Source organism: Neopelma chrysocephalum, unplaced genomic scaffold (assembly GCF_003984885.1).
Source record: "Neopelma chrysocephalum unplaced genomic scaffold, ASM398488v2 Primary Assembly neopelma1_97390, whole genome shotgun sequence".
Taxonomy (NCBI): domain Eukaryota; kingdom Metazoa; phylum Chordata; class Aves; order Passeriformes; family Pipridae; genus Neopelma; species Neopelma chrysocephalum.
In genome coordinates this window covers 226,459-242,815 of record NW_020926031.1, presented here as the reverse complement: position 1 = coordinate 242,815, position 16,357 = coordinate 226,459, and the positions used below count along the sequence as shown (strand labels likewise).

General features: G+C 42.7%; 2 protein-coding genes across 2 annotated transcripts; one reads left to right on the top strand and one right to left on the bottom strand.

Annotated features, from left to right (window-relative positions):
• Window positions 1–358: 358 nt before the first annotated feature.
• On the top strand, window positions 359–12,737 carry TAF5 (TATA-box binding protein associated factor 5). The gene is made up of 11 exons (XM_027672110.1): window positions 359–871; window positions 2,023–2,263; window positions 3,923–4,238; window positions 4,894–5,057; window positions 5,526–5,661; window positions 6,175–6,295; window positions 6,917–7,046; window positions 8,060–8,224; window positions 9,128–9,305; window positions 9,447–9,624; window positions 10,935–12,737. Exons 1-11 carry the CDS (start codon window positions 364–366, stop codon window positions 11,150–11,152), a joined length of 2,355 nt encoding a protein of 784 aa, XP_027527911.1. The 5' UTR covers window positions 359–363; the 3' UTR covers window positions 11,153–12,737.
• Window positions 12,738–13,227: 490 nt separating this feature from the next.
• ATP5MD (ATP synthase membrane subunit DAPIT) lies at window positions 13,228–16,346 on the bottom strand. The gene is made up of 4 exons (XM_027672112.1): window positions 16,219–16,346; window positions 14,397–14,494; window positions 14,213–14,308; window positions 13,228–13,341 (listed from the first exon to the last, which is right to left on the bottom strand). Exons 2-3 carry the CDS (start codon window positions 14,481–14,483, stop codon window positions 14,216–14,218), a joined length of 180 nt encoding a protein of 59 aa, XP_027527913.1. The 5' UTR covers window positions 14,484–14,494; window positions 16,219–16,346; the 3' UTR covers window positions 13,228–13,341; window positions 14,213–14,215.
• Window positions 16,347–16,357: the final 11 nt, after the last annotated feature.

Here is a 16,357-nt window from a genome sequence, read left to right as displayed (position 1 = left end):
CTCCAGCCCGAACACCCCCAGCTCTCTCACCCTTTCCACGAGTACAAAAGAACCTCTGTTTAACAAACACGAATAAAAGAAGCAGTATTAGAAATACCTGAAAAACCGAGCGGCCCAGCCGTAATTAACCTAATTCGGAGCACGGCCGCTAAGGCCCCAGAGGGCACACAACCCCAAGGCCATCATTGGTACCCTGCAAGGAGCCCCAAAACTGCTCCCACCGCCCCTCACAGCCGGAAAGCGCTCCCGCCAGCGTCGCAAAACGAAGCCGCGCGTGCCCGTGCAGGCAGCGGCGGTTTGCCCGTCCTTTGCCCTCACTGTCGCAAGGGCGGCCGCGCGTGGCGGCGGCCGCGGCGGCGCAAGATGGCGGCGCTGCATGAGGAGCCGGCGGAGGTGGCGGCGGCGCAGCCGGACCCCGAGGCGGGGACGCCTCCGCCGCCGCCCGCGGTGCCTCCCGCCGCCGCCGCTCCCGTCGCCGCCCCGGCCGCCGCGGCGGAGGGAGAGGCGGTGGGGGGCGCTGGGGATGCGGCGTCCGCGAAGCCCGCGGCGCCGGGCCCGGCCGCCTCCCCGGCGGCGCTGGACCGGCAGACACTCGTGGCCGTGCTGCAGTTCCTGCGGCGCAGCAACCTCCGCGAGTCCGAGGAGATCCTGCGCCGCGAAGCCCGCCTGCTCGGCGACGACCTGGGCGCCGCCGCGCTCAGCCCCGCCAGCGCCGGGCTCCTGGGGGGCTCCGGCAGCGACGCGGACTCCGGAGAGGCGCTGCTCGGCCGGGGCACCGGCGCTGCCGCCGTCGCCATCGGAGGCAGCGTCGCCACTGTCGCGACTTCCAGCCCTGGGGTGGCCGCAGTTGCCGCCGTGCCGCCGGGGAAAGGTGGGGCCCGCGGCCACTGCGGGGTCGGTGCCTCCTCCCGGCGGGACCCCTGGGAGGGGGGGCCCGTGTGCCACTCGCAGCCTCGGGGTTTCCCCGTGGTGCTGGAACACGAGGGTTGGTGTCAGGTCATGCCCCCGAGAGTCTACCCTGGACTTCTGGGAGGTCCCTGTGTGTGTCATTTCCCATGCAATCCGCGGAGAAGTCCAGATCTGGAGCAAGGGACCAAGAATAGGGTGTCTGGTGTGTTTGAAGGGAGCACTGTCGAAATGAGAGGTGTTTCCCCTTATCTTTGTGTCCCATTTCGACTAACAGAGTAGCAGGAGACTCTCGATTTCCATTGTAGTTAGCAGGGATGAGAACGGAGCTCTGATGTACAGGCTGCATTTTGATTGAAGCATAAGGTGCTTGTGGATGAGGCATTCTGCATTTCTGGATCGAGTTGCTGGGTACCTGAGATGTCCTTTGGATAATTAATTTCTGAATATTGTTAATCAAGGGGTTCCGTGAGGCAGCTTTACAGAATAGTATAATGAAATTTCAGGAACTGATAGTCTGAGTTCCAGTGAATGCACAGCATGAAGTCAGCTTGTTCCTGCCACCACCTAATACGATTGTTTTTATGTAAAAGACAAGACAATGAAAGTGTGTAACGACTGCTGTGTAGAACAGAGCTGTCGGAATGTTAAAAGTGTTCCTGTTCTGTGACAGTTGCGAGGTGCTCTTAGTGAATTGTTCACTTAATGAACTTAAGTTGCTTTTTTACTGATGCAAAATAATTATAGTGGGTATGTCTTACATTCTGCTCCTTGTTTGAGAGTTTCCAGCCCTAGCGGTAAAGATAACTTATTCTGGTGATGTTAGTGGCTTCTTCCTTTATATGTATAATACTGGCTGAATTAGGCACTGGGTTAGATACCTTACAGGCAGCTGTTGGCAGGAAAAGCCCAAAAAGCTGCTGGAGGTTCTGGGAAAATTGGCTGCTGGACTGTAAAGTGCCACCACCCTTTCACCTCTGTGGTTTAGACTTGGTGCTGAACAGTCCCACGGCGTGTTTTGCTTGTTGCCTCACTTGACCAGCGGGTTGTGACCACTCTTTGCTCACCGGCTCTTCCAGGCTGACAAGCTCTTGTTGTTTGCTGATGGTTTTGCAGTCGGAGGCGCCGTGGTTGTGGAGGATCAGCCGGATGTGAGCGCAGTGCTGTCGGCCTACAACCAGCAAGGGGACCCGACGCTGTATGAGGAGTACTACAGCGGGTTGAAACACTTCATCGAGTGTTCCCTGGACTGTCATCGAGCAGAGTTGTCTCAGCTGTTTTATCCTCTCTTTGTGCACATGTACTTGGAATTGGTCTACAATCAACATGAGAGTGAGGCAAAGTCTTTTTTTGAAAGGTAATTAATTTTTGTTTGTGCATTTGTGTTATTTTCTGTTTGCTGCTTTGGTTAAACTTGTGAGCTACAGTAGCATAGGTTTGTATACATATACATATGTACATATTATTTTTCTTATTTAAAGTTGAAGAGATTTGAAATCTGAAGTAATGGTGCCATCATGCATTGCAGTAACTGTTCTTAAATTCTTTTCCAGTCTCCTGTAGAAAGATGTGCAGACTGCATGCTTTTGAACTGTCCATTGGCAGATTTTGAACCATGTTTATGGTGTGCTGATGGGCTCCTTGCTGCAAAAGTATCAATGAAGAGATGTTGCATCTTTAGGGAAAGATTGTAGGGTCATTTTTTAGCACTTGAAAATTGCACTGAGATGCCAAAGTAATGTACACTCTAAGTATTTGCTTATATCATAGCATGTACATTGAAATTCTTCAAATGAGGTTAAAGACGTTAATTTATGGCTAATCTATAATTGTCTGTGCTCTTGCTATGTTTCATTTGTTTATTAATTGAAAATAAAATTAAATTGAATTTGGTTTTTGGATTCAGACCAGTTATGAAATACTTCAATCCAAAAGGATAACTTTGTCTCCCTCCAAATGGTCAGCAAAAATGGTTCTGTAACGGTAAATAGTTAAAATGCCCCTTGCCACAACTATTTTATAACAAGTCGAGTAAAAATGGAAAACTCTAAACATATGTTAGTGTGGCCGGGCGGAGAGGATCAGGAACAAATCGCACACAGATCAATGTGATCAGACGATGTTCAATTTATTATTTAAATAAGTTAACTTTTATACAATTTAGTTTGTTTTGGGCACATGCTTACAACAAGGTGATTGGATAGCTCAGTCTGTGTCTCATGTCTCCAGTTCATTGGACCTGATGTTCTGTCCACGCAATCTGAAATCATACTTGGCATGTAAAGGCCTTCCTAATTAGGGGCTTTCTGAAATCTGCAGGTGTACCTTTATCTCTCGTTTCTCAAGGCTTTCTTACTATAAACATACTGTGTTCTCAAACCTTATGACTAGACACACAGCTAAGAAGTATAAACATTACATATTTTCACACAGTCTATAAGTATAAACATTACAGCTTACAACTTCTAAAGTAATATCAAGCAAGGCCTACAGAAAGCAGGAAAAATTGTTCAGAGAAATCTCTCTATTCCGGCCACATGTTAGTTATTATCTATATGTTAGATAATGCAAGTGGAGAGTGAGAAACACGTAGACTGTGAAATGTACATATTCATATAATGAATCAGACATAAAGGCATCCAAGTAGTCTTGTGTAATAAAAAATGCCCTGTACTATATGGTACCACAAATTAGGGTTTAATTTCTGGAAATAAACATGTAAGCGTAACTATTTACTTCATGCAAGAGCCCTTTGGGTGTATGACATCCTGAGAGGTTCCATTTGTGTATTCTCTTCATCTTGTTTTTTAACTGCTGAATGCTCTTACTATGCAGAGTAAATCACTGGTGTATCTTCCCCTGGATGAATTTAATTTCATCAGAAAAGTAATCCCATATATAGTCAGTAGCTTCTAAATGGTCCTTACATATATGTTTTATGTTCAAGCAATGTAAATAAGTGTGCCCTTAGGAGATAATGTTTTCCTAATAAACCTTTGTTAAATTGTTTCAATAGGTTTCATGGGGATCAGGAGTGCTACTACCAGGATGACCTGCGTGTACTGTCTAGCTTAACCAAAAAAGAGCATATGAAAGGTAATGAGACCATGCTGGATTTCCGAACAAGCAAGTTTGTGCTGCGTATTTCCCGTGACTCTTACCAACTCTTGAAGAGGCATCTTCAGGAAAAGCAGAACAATCAGATCTGGAACATTGTTCAGGAGCATCTTTACATTGATATCTTTGATGGAATGCCTCGCAGCAAACAACAGATAGATGCTATGGTTGGAAGCTTGGCTGGGGAGGCAAAACGAGAGGCTAATAAAGCAAAGGTAGGAGGCAAATATTTTTGCACTTCTATAATTAAACAAATCTCCCTAGTTTTTTAGGGAGATCCCATAGTATAGACTGACAATTGTAGCTTGATACCTTAAAAGACAGCATGAAGTGAAGAAAGGAAGTGAACTGTACAAACAGTTGTTGACAAGAATAGAGATCAAGGTATGTCACTCTTTGGCGGAAGAAACTGCTGAACCTTTTGAGAGACAACCTTGTGTCCAGCCCACTGAAATAAACCAATTCATGAATTACTTCGGAGTTTTAAAATGGACACCTGACTATTTGGCTTCCTCTTTTGTACAACAGATGTAATTTTTACTTGCCACCGGTTGTTACTGCAAGGGCTGTTTGTGTAATACCACAGTTCTATACAAATAAATTAGGTAAGGTGTAGGGATTCCACTTTAAGGAAGGGCTAAGAGATGGTGGAAGAACTTATAGTTGTCCAGATCAGTTGCTAAGTAAACCAGAAAAACATGTACTACATTTGTTATGGGCTGAGCAGTAACATATGCAGTAATATTAAACAGCAGTTTTAAAGGGGCAGCTCTATTGCTTGGACTTGTACTTGAAAAGTTGCCATTAAAAATTAGTTTTTGGTAAGAACAGCAATTACTGTTTTGTCTTGTGTGTTTTATTGGCTTGTAGGTTTTTTTTGGCTTATTGAAAGAACCAGAGTTTGATGTGCCTTTGGATGATGAAGATGAAGAAGGAGAAAATGAGGAAGGAAAGCCAAAGAAGAAAAAACCTAAAAAAGATAATGTAGGGTCAAAAAGTAAAAAGCAGGACCCTAATGCTCCTCCCCAAAACAGGTACCAAGGAAACGATGCATAGGAAAGTCTTTAAAATCCAGGCTTGTTGTGCCAAGTCTGCGTCACTGTTCACATGGCATTTTTAGCAGTTGGCTATTTCAGCTGTACACAGCTTTAGCCATAAGACTTCTAAGGGAGGTAATGGAAACCTTAGCATATAACCCTCTGTCATTGCCCTTTGAGTCAATCTAGATTTCCCTTGATAAAGTTTTACTTAGTTACCCACTAATCTTTTCAGTCATAATCAGTTTATTAATTATTTTGTTCCTCTGCCTGTCTGAAATTCTTGAAGCTACTGGCTTGCTCTCTCATCAGTTAGTCTTCTACATAATCTTTCATTTTTTCTAATTATTGTTTCTTATTTGAATATTGAGGTATAGGGTTGCATGTGAAGGTTTCACATTATTTGTTTGGATTAATAATACGGAAGGTGCTTTTATTTTGTAAAAACATGTGCTTCTTGTGTAGAATTCCTCTGCCTGAACTGAAAGACTCTGACAAGCTGGATAAAGTAATGAATATGAAGGAAGCTGCAAGGCGTGTGCGTCTTGGTCCAGAGTGCCTGCCCTCCATCTGTTTCTACACATTCCTTAACGCTTACCAGGTTGGTGAAAGAAGAGTTTGGATAATATGGAAAAGGGAATCAAAATTATGAACATTACTCTTAAAAAAGAAAGAAGACATAATGGTGTTGGCAAGGGTTATTGGAGTATTTGGAATAGGCGTTGCAAAGTTTATGTTCCAAAATGTTCAAAATTCCCTTTGAAGACTCCTTAAACTATAAAATTTCCATGGTCCTCGGTTTTGCTTGGATTTTGCCATAATTCCTTCTTTCACTTTTCCTGTGGGCCCTTAAGTGTATCCTACAGAATGCAGTAGGTGTTTGGCACCAGAATACTGGAAGGCAGTTACTATTTGTCGCTATTGACTGTGCTTCATACATAGAATTTTATTTTTAATAGGGCAGGAATTCATATGTGTTTATGTTTATCCTAGAATAATTCCATCTATTTTTGTAAATAAGCTGAATTACCTTTTTATTAGTTCTTAGGATTTTGTAGTACTTGAAATGCATCATGACAGGTGTAAACAATATAAATGGATATTTTGTGTCTAGGGTCTGACTGCAGTGGATATTACAGATGACTCCAGCATGATTGTAGGAGGCTTTGCTGACTCTACTGTCAGAGTGTGGTCTGTGACTCCAAAAAAGCTACGTAGTGTGAAAACAGCAGCAGGTAATTAAGACAGTAACGCTTAATATGAGCATGCATGCCTTGTGACAGCTGTATTCTGCCTGAACAGGGAAAGATATCTGTGACAGAGGAGTTGTCTTCAGTGGTTAGATCCTTCACTTCATAGAAAAAAATGTGCACGGATGTATGATTACATCTTATGTACTACCATTAGAAACATTCTAAAGGAATGAGAAATCTGGTCATGTACCCCTGCTGTGAGGTGCTCAGTGCACAGAGCTTGGAACTAGCCATAGCTAGTATGGAACTGGCCATAACTAGTGTGGAACTAGCCATATTGCTTCTTAACTGGATGGTAACCACTGGGTGTAGTGGACAGTTAGATTTAGGTGATCTAGGCGAGAGACTAGAGGTACCCTGGAGGAAACGATAGGAGGGAACTGAGAAGGATTGAGGAGAAGGTCTTGTAGCTCAACACCTACACAAGTTCATGGAAACCAGGCATCTTTAATTCTGCCGTTTGTGTAATAATGTGTTGTGGTAGAAACTGGATACCATGCAAACATTTCTTAATCTTGATATTTAACTGAGATGATGTCATGATTACATTTATTTTTGAACTTCTGACAGTTATTCTGATACATGAACTTTGAAATCTTGCAGACCTCAGTCTTATCGACAAAGAATCGGATGATGTCTTGGAGAGGATCATGGATGAGAAAACAGCAAGTGAGTTGAAGATTTTATATGGTCACAGTGGACCTGTCTATGGCACCAGCTTCAGTCCTGATAGGTAAAAGCTAACTAGTTTGCTTGTCTTCAGTTTTAATTGCATGCTAATGAATGAAAACCTACTCTTAATGAAGCTTATTCCAGGCTAAAGCAATTCTTGTTCATGTAGCTTGTAAGAAACTGTGCAAGTGCTCATAATGCTCAGGGTGTTGAGCACTGTCAGCTATTACTGATATCAATAGGAGCTGAGAATACCAGCACTGCTTTGGAGGTTCACAGATGGCAAAATAGACCATCTATTTTGCAAACTGTAGTTTAAGCTGGGTTTTAACTAACTGAGATAGAGGAAAAATACTGCAGCACTGATTTAACTTATAGTATTGCAAAACATAAAACCAGAATCAGCACATCGTTACACTTCAAATTTCTCATATTCTATTGAGACATTTTCAAAATGTATCAGTGTCTTTAAAATAAGAGATTTAAACCCATTACATAGTTATGGGAGTCTGGACAGTAGAAAGGAGGTTTAAATGTCTCAAGTCTTGCTTTTGCTTGTGTCTAGTTGGGAAACAACCATCACAGAAACACAGCTGATAAGTGAACTTTGTGTGGAACATTATAGACTATGTATTCATAGTCTATAATTATTAATTGAGAATGTGAACACGATATGATTTCTATTTCAAGGAATCCTGAAATTTTGTTCAGAGTTACATTAAAAGATTTTTTTAAAGTAACATAGCATAGCAGTTTACTAGTAATTTTTTCATGTAACTGGAATTCCTGAGTAAAGACCAACTCTGTGGTGTGCGGGTTTTTTTCTCTCTCCCCTCAGTACAGAATTAATCATCAATGTCCAATCTTCTCTTTTGCATAAGGGCCTAGGACTGGATTCTGCTTGAATTGGTTATTGTTGCTTACCCCACCAAAATGCTGATTTATGTGTGACATGCTAAACAGGTGCTGCTCAGGGGACAATTTTATCATGGACATCTTGCAGTGTTTATGCAATGGTTACACAGCCCCAGTGTGAGTTTGATATGTAATACACTATACTTTCTCCTGTGACAGGAACTATCTGTTGTCCTGTTCTGAGGATGGCACTGTCAGATTGTGGAGTCTCCAAACATTCACCTGTTTGGTGGGATATAAAGGACACAACTATCCAGTATGGGATACACAGTTCTCTCCTTATGGTTATTACTTTGTGTCAGGGGGACACGACAGAGTGGCTCGGTAAGAAACTGGATGTGTTTTTTATTTGTCTGGATCAGTTTGTGGTGGATTAACCCTGAAAGTGATTAGCTGATATACTCTAGTCTACCCTATTACTGAAAATGAATTTTATTTCATGTCAATTAAAATACCGAACAAATGTTTTAATGTAGTTTTACTATTTTTTTCAACACACATAATATTATCTGATGACTAAAGAGATGATGTCCTCTAATGTGACCCCTCTGATTAGAAGTATTCTCTTCCAGTTGTTTACCAGCTTGACAGAACATTCTTTATTTCTCACTTCTGAGGTATATTTTTTAAAAAAAACTCCTGCTAATTTAATAAAATGACCTGTATGAAATCACTACATAATTACTTTTATTTCTCACTGAGCTACAGTGAGAAATAAAATCGTAGAATCACAGAATAGCTTGGGTTCGAAGGGACCTTTAAAGTCATCTAGTCCAACTCCCCTGCAATAAGCAGGGACATCTTCAACAAGATCAGGTTGCTCAGAACCCCGTCCAACCTGACCTTGAATGTTCCAGGGATGGGGCATCCACCACGTCTCTGTGCAACCTGTGCCAGTGTTTCACCACCCTCATTATAAAAATTTCTTCTTTTATCTGGTCTAAAGTTATCCTCCTTTAGTTTAAAACTGTTATCCCTTCTCCTGTTGCAACAGGCCCTGATAAAAAGTCTGTCCACGTTTCTTACAAGTACTGAAGGGCCACAACAGGGTCTCCCCAGAGGCAACTCTTCTTCAGGCTGAACAGCCCCAACTCTCTCAGCCTTTCCTCATAGGAGAGGTTCTTCAGCCCTCTGAGCATGTTTGTGGCTTCCTCTGGAGCTGCACCCACAGGTACAGATACTGAACTTCTTTAGGGTTCATTTTATTAATAAAGCTTTTCTTTTCAGTCTGTGGGCAACAGATCACTATCAGCCACTACGGATATTTGCTGGCCATCTTGCTGATGTCACCTGTACCCGATTTCATCCAAATTCCAACTATATTGCCACAGGCTCAGCAGACAGGACTATACGGCTCTGGGATGTTTTGAATGGGAATTGTGTAAGAATATTCACTGGACATAAGGTAAAGCCATATCATTCAGTGTAAAAGAGATTTTATTTCTGTGATGAGATTCTAAACAGTACTGTTTCAAACACAGCGTGACTGACTGAATGTGAGTAGACTTAATTAACTTGTTTGGTTGCCCCTCAATGTCTATTTTAGGGACCAATTCATTCATTGGCATTTTCTCCTAATGGAAGATTCCTGGCTACTGGAGCAACAGATGGAAGAGTTCTGCTATGGGATATCGGACATGGCTTGATGGTTGGCGAATTGAAAGGGCACACTGACACTATCTACGCGCTCAGATTCAGTAGAGATGGGGAGATTTTAGCATCAGGTAAAATTTACCAGAAACAGTGAAGTTTCCATCGTGTTCCATAAGTCTGAACAGGAATGATATAATTGGTTCCTTAAATTGAGAAAGACAAAGAAGAATCACTTGCTTAGCAAAAGCAGCAACTTAAAACTGCTGGTACAAAGGCGAATACTTCACTGAAGTGTGACCCCTCACCCTTCCAGGAACTGAAGGTGTTATGCACTTAGATGATAGTGAAGGTTGTGAATCTGTACAGTGTTGGGGGTGGAATCTGAAGCAATAACCCTAGGGCAGACAAAAAGTGGCTGGACTAGAGAGGTTCAGGATACTGGAATGGGATGGGACTGGGAATGCAGAAGGACTAAAGAAAGAGGAAGGGATAGAAAGGAATATGAGTTATGCACACCCTTACTATTTCTTCATGGTAGATTTTTGATGTAGATATGGGCATATAATATTAATGAACAGGTCTGTGAGCAGCAGAACTTGTGAAGCTTGCTTGTTTTTCCTTCCTGTCCACATGGGTTCTCTGGTGTCTAATATACCAGAGCTCCTTTGCTAGTTTTCCCTTCATGGAGGCACAAAGTTTTGTCTCTCTATGTTCAGTGAACTGTTTTCTTAAAATGTGTAGTTATTTCATGAATTTGAAACTTACTCTGTTTTTTCAACTGCTTGAAATTAGCCAACAAGTTGAAGAAATGATGGACAGACACTAATTACTTGAGGGTAATTTCCTCATGAAACCAGGCTAGGAATATTCTAGATTTGTTTAGTAATATGTTCCTAAATACAGTGCAGTGAGAATCCTCTGGGAGCTACTGCTGCAGGAGTGAAAGCTAACAGACAGGATACAGGTTTGATCCAGCCTGCTTAGTGGTTATTCCAGTTTATCTGCCAGTGTTCCAGTGAAAGCATAGGCCACTTTGCTTGCAAAATTCCACTGTATTCCCTATACCATACAAAGAAACTCTTATTATGTGACTTAAAATCATAAACTTTACCTGCAATTGGCATTGGATCATATCACCTACCACTGAAAAGGAGGACCAGCCCACAGGATGGTCCTGCTTTTTCAGTGGTAGGTGATTTGATCCAAACCCAGGTGTTCTGAGAGCAGTTCTTTTTGTTTTGTCTACAGGACACCCAGCTTAGACTACAGGAAAGCTGAAATCCTCATAACTTTTACGTGTGTATGCAGTATGTTAGATGCTTGCTATAGTCTCTTGCTTTCTGAGCTTTTAGTTCTGTTAACATGCTCCCCAGCAACATGTTTTATATACCCTTTTATTAATAAAATACCTATAAACTGTTGTGTTTTTTTTTCTTTTTAGGTTCAATGGATAACACAGTTCGTCTGTGGGATGCTGTGAAGGCATTTGAAGATTTAGAAACTGATGACTTTACTACAGCCACTGGACACATAAACTTGCCTGAAAACTCACAGGACTTGTTACTGGGTACATACATGACCAAATCAACCCCAGTTGTTCATCTCCATTTCACACGCAGGAACCTGCTGCTGGCTGCAGGAGCCTACAGTTCACAGTAAATTGGGAAGCTGAGATGGACTGTGCCACTGCATTGCAGAACCGACCTCAGGATGTGAGACAAGGAGAAATGTCTTGTACAGAAGGATCCCCACGAGTCTGTTGCAGGGAAAATGAAACTGTAAATTAATGCAGGCAGCGTTTCTCAGTTCTGGTGTTTCATATTTATCTGCAGTTTGAAACTGCTGGAGATTGACAAGACATCGTGGCTGTAAAAGAAGGAACTGTTCGTGGTGCTTTTGAACATATATATGTATATACGAAATGAGCTGTCTCCTCTCAGAGACGGTACTGAGCTCTGCTGAAACTTGTGAAAAGTTAACAGCCTTGATGATTTTTTTAAAGCACTTAATTTATGGTAAGTAAATGTTTCATCAGTCTCAAACACAAGCAAAAACTGTCCAGTTTCAGGAAAGAAGACTGGAGTTTGATTCACTATATCCTGTGCTGGGCAGCAGGTGTGGTGAGAGGATCACAGCAACTACTGGGGCGGAGCCGCTCTGACACTCCGATGCTTGTGGTCATGGAACTGCCGTGAAGTTCTGGGCACGGGTTTTATCAGCCAAGTACTAAGTCCTGAAAAGATTTCAAACTCCTGTGCTCTTCTGCGGTGTCAGAAACAGATCTTGTTACTCTGTTTTTCACAGGTAGCCAGTACTGTCAGTGTGACAAGCAACCAATGTGAACTTTATTTACTTTCATACTTTATTGAATGAGAAAATAAAAAGGGGGACTGCACAACTGAAATACCCACTATTAAAAAAGTGGACTTAAACCCTTTACTTTGTATTAGATCTAAAAGAACTTTAAAAACCTGTGTTCTTTCTACATAAGGTTTAACATAAAAAATGTAAGAAAGCTAAGAAATTGAAACAATATAGCAGAGTGAAAGGATAAGTGTATGATCAGTTTGCTTTTGAAAGTCCAGCTTGTCTGCTTAAGTGACAGTTTCCACCCACAAAAGCATTGTACCACAGTGAGTCCTCCTGAGCAACCAGTAAAGCTCAGTGGTTTATTTCTAAAGAACAGTGAAACGTGCAGAACATTGAGAAGTAGAGTGTCTGATTTTGAACAGAAACTGCCACCACTAAAGGCCAGGCCCAGTGTGATGTGGGTTTGTTCTCATTTTCCATCTCTTACAAGATGTATGCAGGGAAATCTGTTGTGTGTTCCTTATCACTTCCCAGGAAGGGCTTGAACACTTAAACACTGCTGGCTCTCTAGTGAAAATAAAAACAAGACATGTCATTTTTAAGGCCGAGTAAATGGAGAACTACCTCCCCTCATCTCTTGTCTGGCTCTAACTCTTGGAGTAAAGGTATTCTGCAGGCATTATACATCAAAATAAAGTGTGGAAAAGTCACTAGAAAGCTCACCTAGAAATTTTCTTTAAAGAAAAAAGGTTAAAATTAAATTATTATGATTTTATTTGTCTAATGGTACCTCAACAAAATTTCCTAGCTCTCAGTATGACTAGTTGGATTTAAGTACAATTTTTTGACAGCTTAAAGAAAACACTGCCACATTCTGCCTTTGTATTTTGTACAGTTTTATACTTTTGATATTACAATAAATACTAAAACCACATGGCTTGTGCCTATATGTTACACGAAGATACTTTCTTCCCTTGATGGCTGCAATGGAAGCAAGAGCAGTGCTTGTAACTGTGAGCACTCTGCTAAGAGAAACAATCAGAAATGGTTACCTTGATGAGTAGCCATGTCAGGTAAATATTGTTGTAAAGGTGGGTGACAGATTCTAGCTACTTTATTACACTGTTACAATCACCATGATTCAGCCAGAGCATGGAATACAGCTGAAGCCATCTGTGCAGCAAACACACTCATAGGAAAGGAAAATTAGGTTTGTTCAACAGGGCCAGCACGTACAAATGGCTTTAAGAAAAAAAAAAAGCCCTTGAACACTTCCTAGGTTACTGCTGGGAGCTCAGAACACCTTAACTTTGCTGTTGTTGAAACACATCCTAAACAGTAATGATAGGGATCAGCTACTCCATCTCTACTACAAATAATTATTTTTGACAGAAGAAAAAAAAAGAGAAGTGCCACACATAAGGTTTTTTGCACCATTTCATATTTCCAATAAAACAATTATTTATATTTTATTAGCACAACAGGCCATCAGCTTGCGTTACAGTGACACAGATTGGAGGTTCAGACATGCCAGCAACCTGCCAAGAGAACAGAGATCAAACATAGCAAGTCTTGCACGGTGGTAACTGAGAATCCCCCTGCCCCAGGCCCAAACAATTTTAGTTATGAGCAAACAGATTTCAGCACACTCAGGAAGAAGTGACTGATGTCCCCTTAACACACAACAACGATGCTCAAGCTTATCGTGTTATATCCCTTTTTGCAGGCTATGAGGACAGCCCATACCTTGCATTTTGTCATGAAAATGCCATTTCAGTGGAAGTCCTGGATTTGAAAGTGACTCCAAAATTTTGTAACACTGTGTTGTTGCTAAACAAGTCCAGTCACTTCTGCATGGGCCTTGAATAATGAGGGGTGCAACATACACAGTTCCATCATACAGTGCTCCTTTACTTAGTTCAAAGAAAGGTTTTAACAGCATGCATTAATCTCTATTTGGAATTCTAATACAACCAAGAAGTAAGTCCTCAAGTACTACTTTATTATTTCAATAACCTATAAAGCAAGTTATCCGTATTTTACAACAAAAGCACAGACCAGAAGCACCTAATAGTCATAGGCAGACCTCAATGCAACATCCTTCCAGTCCTCCTTCCTTGCTTACTCTTCCTCCCTGCACCCTGCCCCAGTCCCATCTACCATGTCAGAAGAACAAGATGCATACTGGCATGCCATACTTTCTACACTCCCTTTAATAGCTCACTTCATCCAGAATGCCCCCAAATAAGTTGATGCTACAGTTTGAGGTTTAAAATTATAAATACGAAGTTCACATGCCTGTGTTTATCCCTCTCTCACTGCATTGTCTTATTGGCAACTTGTCCTTCATCACTCCTTCCTGAGCTGGCATTGAAGCATTTTGGTCCTGGAACAACATCAGCCACTTACCATTTACTTATCTGCCACAGCAGGAGTTTGCTTCTTAGGCCTAAACTTGAAATACAGGGCGATGAGTGCAACAGCTGTGTACGTTGCTATTACATACTGGAAAACAAAGTTAAATTTAGTTTCAGTCTAAACCCCAGAAAACATCATTATACTAGACTACAAAACTTAATGTACATATACATACATTCCTCCTGCCTATGATGGTATAGGAATTAAAGTACTTCTGAAATCCAGTGAACTGGTGTTGAGATCCCGAGTCATGGCCAGCCATGGCTGCTTGTCCTAAAAAGCAATACAGGACAGTCAATTAATTTAAAGTCAGTTGGACAGGATAGGAAAATCAAATCCATCTCTACACCGAGCTTCGCCATTCCATTGTCAGCTACTAAACCTGCTTTCAGGACACTCAACAAGCAGGGGACACACAAAGGAGCAGGCACATCCAGGGCACTGTATTTTGAGGTACAAAACAGCTGACATGAGCAGATAAGCAAACGAGAGGTTCTGAAAGGAAGAACATTTATGATTTTCAGAGTTCATTTAACCAAGTTTAAACATGAAAAAAGAGCCAGGATGATGATTATAAAAGGGAAAATTCCTGAAAGCACTTATAAAGAAGAGACTTACCAGTCTTGCCTACAACCATTGAACTTAGACAAATTTCTACCAACTGTTCTGGAATCTGCAACACTCAACTAAGATCAATTCTTCACTAGTTCAGCTAAGAAACAGCTTCAATTTCATACTCAAAAACTTGATGACAAGATGCAGGGTAGACCCCTACTCTGTTTTGTGATTCAAAATGCCATTCTGCAACTTTTACACTAAGGTAGATTGCAAGGGTTGTTAACAAGAACTGCTCTGCTCTCAGTTGCGCACTTCTATTGCATCTTAGTTCCCCACCCCAGTATAAAAACATTTTTTTCCCCCAGTTACTTTTCAGATCAGAAAATTACTTAAGCCAGCTACAAAGCCTTTGAAGTGCTTTCACAGAAACACCAGAACCACTAAGAGGAGGGCAGACTTTTGTATTTTATCCGTTGTCTGGACTAAAGTTTCAGATCTGCTCTAAGAAGTTCAGAAACACAAAAGCCTGGTGTGGCTGCAGCAGCAGCAAATTGCAGGTTCCCTGGCACGTTTAGGTTGGCACCTCTGCAGATTGCAGAGTCTACAGCAGGTCACCCAGGAACACATACAGTCAGGCTTTTAGCATCTTCAGAGATGCAGACTCCATAACGGTTCAGGGGAACCTGTTCCAGTGTTTGCTCATCCGTACACTAAGACCAGGGTGGGTTTTTTTAATATTTAGGGATGTGTTTTTCTTAAGAGGATTTTATGTATAGGACAAACATTTGTTGTTTATTTTCTGACTCAGCCCAAGAGCACCACACTTACCCACCAAACCCGGCAGATGCCGCAGTCACCAGTACTCCCGAGGAAGATACAAGAAACCACACAGCCAATGCTGTGCTCACTAAAACAGCCCTTGTGTGTTACCTATCTCTTATCTAACATACTCCAGTAGTGTTACTTCTGGCGTATAACCAGGTAAGGGTAACTCGACTGACTGTGCCATAGCTAAAAACTTTAATAAAACAGCCCCCTAAACGTTTGCCGCACACGACTTGGAAAGACTTTGGAGAGCCAAGGTCATCTTTTCTCGTGCCTGACCGATGTAAAAGCCTGAAAAGGCGCCGCTGCGTCCTTTCGATGGCGAGAAGGCACTACACGGGCCCTATTTCCCGGAGGAGCCGGGTGCCCTTGCCCTGCTGCCCTTACCCCTGACAACGCCGGCTGCTCTGACACACGCGACCCCGCACTTGCCTCGGGCCGGGAAGGGACGCGGCGGCGCCGCGGATACGGAGGGAGGGACAACGCCGGCGAAGGTCGCGGGTGCCCCAGGGAACAGCCGCGGCCCGGCGCTGTGGAGAGCCGCCCTCCCCCCCCGCGGGACCGGACCGGACCGGACCGACCCCTGCCCCGGGCCGCCCCTCGACCCACGGTACCTCGGCCGCTGCCGCCGCCGTGCCCGCCGCCTTCTGCCCTTCGCCTGCGCCCTCCCACAAGATGGCGGCCCCGGAGCGGCGCGCGCAGCCGCCTCGCCCCGCGCCGATTGGCTGCAGCTCGCGCGGGGAGCGGGTCGTC

What these genes read in the sequence shown, in the direction of transcription:
- ATP5MD (XM_027672112.1), bottom strand. Translation starts at nt 14,483, where the DNA reads ATGGCTGGCCATGACTCGGGATCTCAACACCAGTTCACTGGATTTCAG. An exon ending in CCATCATAGGCAGGAGGAAT is followed by an intron (nt 14,309 to 14,396) that starts GTATGTATATGT and finishes TTTGTTTTCCAG; the next exon opens with TATGTAATAGCAACGTACAC.
- TAF5 (XM_027672110.1), top strand. Translation starts at nt 364, where the DNA reads ATGGCGGCGCTGCATGAGGAGCCGGCGGAGGTGGCGGCGGCGCAGCCG. An exon ending in AATGCTCCTCCCCAAAACAG is followed by an intron (nt 5,058 to 5,525) that starts GTACCAAGGAAA and finishes CTTCTTGTGTAG; the next exon opens with AATTCCTCTGCCTGAACTGA. An exon ending in ACCAGCTTCAGTCCTGATAG is followed by an intron (nt 7,047 to 8,059) that starts GTAAAAGCTAAC and finishes CTCCTGTGACAG; the next exon opens with GAACTATCTGTTGTCCTGTT.